This window comes from Galeopterus variegatus, unplaced genomic scaffold, assembly GCF_000696425.1.
Source record: "Galeopterus variegatus unplaced genomic scaffold, G_variegatus-3.0.2 Scaffold1461, whole genome shotgun sequence".
In the NCBI taxonomy this organism is placed as follows: domain Eukaryota; kingdom Metazoa; phylum Chordata; class Mammalia; order Dermoptera; family Cynocephalidae; genus Galeopterus; species Galeopterus variegatus.
The window spans coordinates 136,995-142,994 of record NW_007727572.1 but is presented as its reverse complement, the minus strand read 5'-3'; the positions used below and the strand labels follow the sequence as shown (position 1 = coordinate 142,994).

The following is a 6,000-nucleotide window of genomic DNA, read 5'->3' as shown; positions in this document are numbered from 1 at the left end:
TGGGGTTTGGTCATAGAGATCGTACGCATAAGTCCTGGGGGGGGGGGGGGAGGAGTAATGAGTGAGTTCTCGCTCTATTAGTTCCCCTGAGAGCTCGTTGTTTATAGGACCCTGGCACCTCCTCTCTCTCTCTCTCATGCCTCCTCTCATCATGTGATCTGCTTGTACCCGCTGGATGCTGCCACTTTCCGTCATGAGTAGAAGCAGCCTGAGGCCCATGCCAGATGCAGCTGTCCCAGAATCATAAGCCAAATAAACCTCTTTTCCTTATAAATTACTCAGTCTCAGGTATTTCTGTTATAGCAACACAAAATGGACTAAAACAGTATTATCTTTTAATTCTATTTTTCCACGAACTTTTTGAAGTACCCTCTAAACATTGAGTAAACAGTTTAAAAATAAGATTTTACACATGAAAAAAAGATAAAACAACTCCAAAGACTTAATCATAAAAAAACTTCTTTTATGTAAAGAAAAAAGAGACAAAAAGATCGGCTTATGATTAGTGTCAGTTCTTTCTCCTGCAAAGCCTCAGGAAGGGCCTAGGTACTGTTACCCTTCCAAATCCTAAGAAAATCCCAGATTGGTGACAATGATATCATCTCACATTTTTTTTGCTTGTGTTAAGAATATCAGCTCATTAGGCCATCTGCACCCAGGAACCACATTACTTTCCTGGTAGACAGGGAGTTCAGAGTATTAATTATAGGAAACCATGCTACATAAATTCCTGCAGGGCAGTAAGGTTCTATTCAATTATAAGTCGAATCACTCTCTATGTATAAAATATGTAAAGAATTCTGCCTCCTATGCTGAAAGTGACAAAACCCTTTTACCTATATCATTGCTATAATTGAATATGACTGCATTCCTATAACTGTATTTACTAAACGTATACATATATCACATGCATCTATATCCAAACAAGACTGAAGACTTACCTTCTTCTGACTTTTTCAGTTGTGGCATAAGTGAAGCTCCCAAATTTAATAGCAATTAGTCCATTACTTACAGATCTTGAAGAAAGAAGGGGGAAAAAAGAGACTTTGTGGAACAACCTGGATAGCCAATAATCTAAATGCTTGAAAGAACATGATTGATTATCAGTGTTAGTACATTTACCTAAATACCAAGTCCCAGACCAAAGTACCATTGCTTTCACTCTAGAATACTGATAACTAATTTAAACACCTAGATAGATAAAACAACTTGGTCTAAAATCTTATAGTCACCAAAGTAGCTGGATACATTAAAGACATTTAGAACAACCAAATTATTTCTCTTTGGAATATCTAACCTGAGGCAAAAATCCTTTCCATAAAATATTCACTGATACAGTTTTGAATTTCTAAAAGTTCATGAGATATAATATTGTCCTAAGTTTTCTACTGTCATATTTTTCCTAACCCTGAAAAAGTCCTACAACAATGGCTAATACCAATACCAAATTAAATAATCTAGATCAAGAAAAGGACTCATATAGCTTCCTAACTCAGATTATTACTAACAGTGAGAATAGTTAAATGACACACCTAAAGTCACAAGGTAGCTTAACTATAATCTAAAATGCTGGGAAGGGAAACTGTATGTTTTATTATTAAAAATAATAAAATCTTATCTCTTCGATTCAAACTTTAGATTAATACTTACTGGGAAATATCAGTATGTCTCCTCAAGATGCACATTTTATAAAGTGAATCTTCTAAAATAGTAAAAAGAAGATAATGTAGATTTGAAGTTTTATTGTTCCACCTAAGGAAAAAAAATTGATGTCATAACAATATTTAGCTATTGATGCACAGAACAAAAATGTACTGTTCACACAAGACGGGGGAGAAACACACACTTACAGAAAAGGAAATTTGAACAACCTACGTGTAGAGTTCTCACTAAAACAAAAGGGGAAAAAAAAGTGAGAAAAATTTAAATTGGCTGCTGACTTACACCACCCAAAAGGTAAGCAGAATTACCTTCTAGCATCTCTATATAATGGAATACAGATTGCTTGATTCATCGATTTTCCAATTACATCCTATATAAAATAAAATTTGGAAATATAATTAAAGCATTTACATGCACACAGGTACTCTACAGAAAGTGAGTGACCATCATGTTCAAATGCAGTAAAAAATCATCTGTATCACCAAAACTTGCACACAAGAAACTTTAATGACAGTTTTAACAGTAAGGAAAAGATAGACTTCAAAAAAAAAAAAGAAAGAGAGAGACATTCTGAGTCAAAAAAGACCCTGGAGCTAAGCACAGGCAGGTTAAGGACCATCTCTCTCTAGTCTCCTAACATCACTCATTCATTTATATCGTTCAGCAGTAAACGGCTCTGCAACTAAGACCACTTGAAATGAGTTTGTTCTGGGAGCAAATTAAATACTAAAGATGCCAATACTTTTAATAATCTCTTATTTTTAAGAAAATTTATGTAAGAAACTAACCAGATGAAATATTAGGTTGAACCATCCAACTGCCATTTTTGTTAGTTGATTGAATAGCAGCATTTTCATATAGTTCATCCTAATAGCTATGATCATTTTCATAAGTGAGCCACATATTGTAGATATTCTTGGTCCTACACAAAGACATGCATTCTTTCAAACTTACTGCTGGCTTTTGCAAACACTGATCAATAATGTTCTCCATCCGCCGTTTCACAAAATGCAATGATTTTCGAGGATAATAAGGAAACAGCAAAGGACTTTCTGGTTTCAAACAAAAATAAAAACGAAAACAGCTATAACAAACAGATGATTAGGAGAAAATAATCTACTTTTAGAGACAGCCCCCACAGTTTATGTCATGGTGGAATTCTCACTGGCCACTCCATTATATTTTCACACAACCTCATTAAAAATGGCCATAGCCTGATGCCTTTCATCATCCCCCTATGACAGCCCACTAAAAATTTTTTTAAAAAAGACACATTTAGGGGCCGGCCTGGTGGCACACTGGAGAGTGCGCCGCTTGGGAGCGCGGTGGCGCTCCCGCCGAGGGTTCGGATCCCATGTGGAGACCGGTTCCCGCTCACTGGCTGAGCGCGGTGTGGGTGTTGCGATCCCGTTACCGGTCAGTAAAAAAGACAAAAAGGAAGAAAAAATGACCGGTAAGGGGATCTCAACCCTTGGCCTGGTGTTGTCAGCACCACGCTCAGCCAATGAGCAAACCGGCCATCCCTATATAGGATCCGAACCCGGGGCCTTGGTGTTATCAGCACCGCACTCTACCGAGTGAGCTACGGGCCGGCCCGTGGTCAGTTTACTCTTTAAGAAAGCAAAGAAATTCTTGCTTTAAAAATATTTTCATCTAAAATGGTTTTAGATGAAACGTTTTGACGTATTTAATGGTTGCTATTATGTGTTGCATGCCTAATAATGGTTATACTTTATGAACATTTTGGGATCCTAGACAATGAAAGGTATTAAAAGTACACAAACTACAACCTCAGGAGAATACAGTTAAGCATCATTGTGCTTTTAGGAGTTAAACCAGAATTGGAAAAACAGACTTCTCTCAGTAGTTGGCTCTACAATTTTCCCTTAATATCCTATTTTTTTAATACGGTGCAAAACAGACAATATAAAAACACATAAGAATAAGCAATCTTACTACAGCACACAGTTAATTTCAGAGTGTTTTCTATCACGGTAATGTCATACTCTATTATTTTGCTGTTTCTCTAATCAACTTAAATGAACACAAAACATATGTCTAAAGAACTTAGATAATTATTCAGCAAGCGTTCAGCAAAACTGTTAGGTGATATGCTGAAGACATGGTCTCACATAAATATAAACATGGACCAAAGTATACTTGGTTCATAAAATACCTTTAAGGTGGCTGCTATTTTGAAGAAAGTCATACCACTGGTTTCCTTCTGTATTAGGGGGTGACACGAGATCATCATCTTCATCTTTCAAGTACTAGAAATACAGACATAAAAATTTAAACTTAGTAAACCAAAGAATTAGGCTCCAAAAACTGTTTATATTTCCTTATTACTACTCCAAGAGAGGGGACCAAAATTTGCTAAATACCAAGCAACTAAACAAACAGCAACTACTAAAAGATTATAATGCTGTAGACATAGAGACCATAAACTGAGTTTAAATTTTGTGTTTCATTTTCATGAGCATATTTTAATTTTACATATGTAAGTTTTAAACTAGTTTTATAAGTATTGAATGTCAATATCCTCTATGGGAGTCGTTCTCCCTGAGAGTTCCCAAGATGCTTTCAGGGATTCATAAGATCAATACTAGTTTTATAATAATGCCAAGATGTTACCTGCCCTTTTCACCATGTTGACATTTGCACTGATGGTGGGTAAAACTGCTGGTGCCCTCACCAAGAGTCAAGGTAGTGGCCTCAGATCATACTAGCAGTCACTGTATTCCTTTTTGCCACGTACTCAGTTTCATATATCTTTGCTGATGCCATTAAATTATTTATTTTATTATATCTCAACCCTTGAGTACAAATCTTCAATATTCTGTGTGACAGAACTGGTATACATAAGGCACTTTTGCTGCATAAAGTAAGATAACTATCTTGAGGGAAAGCACTTATGAAACTGTTTCAGTTGTGAGTAAAGCCAGATACTTTTTTAAAAAAAATGGAATTTCATTTTTACTTGAAAGAATGACTGGTGAAAAAACTATAATTATTCATACTTGGGTATCTGGCAGATATTTTCTCAAAAATAAATGAAGTGAGCTTGCCACTTTGAGGAAAACAATTGACAGTATTTGTTGCCAATAATAAAACTTAAACTTTCAAGCAAAAATTAAAATTTTGGAAAACCTACATCTGCCACTGTGATAGCTTCATAGTACTTAAAGACTTTTTTTTTATTAGATTGGTGGTTCTATTAATGAAATTTGACTTTTGGTTACTGTATGATGAAAGGTGTCAGCATTTGGAAGATCTGCACAACTCAGTGAACCAGTATTTCCAAAACAACCAATGCATGATGTTACAAACTTATGCATAGATAAAAGATCCATTCAAAGTACAAGGGAGATGAATGGACTTCAATGTAACAGAATACAAAAGTTCACTGATGCAATTTTAGATTCCATATTGAAACTAACCTTTAAGATACTACCACTTGTCAAGATTTGGTGTAGTATCAAAGAATATCCTCAACTATCTAAAAAAGCTATTATAATACTTCTCCCTTTCCAAATACACACCTGTGTGAGACCAGATTTTTCTTTACATACATTAACAAAAACAACATATGAAAACAGATTGAATGCAGAAGTCGATAGGAGACTCTGTCTTCTATTAAGTTGGACATCAAAGAGATTTACAAGAATATAAAACAAGACCAGTCTTCACTAAATTATTTTTGTTTTCTAAAATACCATTATTTTTCACTAAAAATATTTATATGAACATGTAATAGTAAGTGGGTTTATTGTTATTTTTAAAAGAATTAAAAAGTATTTTTTTATTTTGCTTAATTTCAATAACTATATCTAATATTTTCTGTCATTGATAGATAACCCACATAAACAAAAGCTCTTTTTGGGTCCTCAATAATTTTTAAGAATGTAAAAGGGTTCTGAGATCAAAAAGTTTAAAAACTGCTGCTCTTCAGATATTTTACTAAAAGAGCAGGGCTACTACATCACTTGGTACTGCATACTTTTTATAAACTGAATACTAAAGATTAACACTGCTAATGTTTTAAAATTAGTTCTTAAAAATCAAAAAAGAGTAATAACTAAATTCAATCCAAAGCCCATACCTGACCAACTCTTTCAACATTAAAGTATTTTCCTTTCCGATTATAAAGGTCCGGGGCCTAGAAAGAATGAACACAGTTTAATTCTTAAGTCAACTCACAAAAAGAAAAAGGAAAAACACGTTAAATTTAAACCAAAAACTATTTTAAGAGAGCTGTTTTGGATTATAACCACACACACAGAAACAAAAGTTTAATTTACAGACTTTATGTTTAATAAATAAGTACTGCCATTAATT

At 34.4% G+C, this 6,000-nt stretch overlaps 1 protein-coding gene across 3 annotated transcripts in view; it reads right to left on the bottom strand.

Annotated features, from left to right (window-relative positions):
- ANAPC4 (anaphase promoting complex subunit 4) overlaps positions 1 to 6,000 on the bottom strand; it is a 41,536-nt gene that overhangs the window by 2,361 nt on the left and 33,175 nt on the right. For all 3 annotated transcript variants that reach the window (XM_008577208.1, XM_008577209.1, XM_008577207.1), the window contains 7 exons: positions 5,765 to 5,821; positions 3,839 to 3,932; positions 2,617 to 2,714; positions 1,971 to 2,032; positions 1,851 to 1,889; positions 1,651 to 1,752; positions 942 to 1,016 (listed from right to left, as the gene is read on the bottom strand). In XM_008577208.1, the coding sequence (XP_008575430.1) occupies positions 942 to 1,016; positions 1,651 to 1,752; positions 1,851 to 1,889; positions 1,971 to 2,032; positions 2,617 to 2,714; positions 3,839 to 3,932; positions 5,765 to 5,821 (527 nt within the window). The remainder of the gene's footprint in view (positions 1 to 941; positions 1,017 to 1,650; positions 1,753 to 1,850; positions 1,890 to 1,970; positions 2,033 to 2,616; positions 2,715 to 3,838; positions 3,933 to 5,764; positions 5,822 to 6,000) is intronic.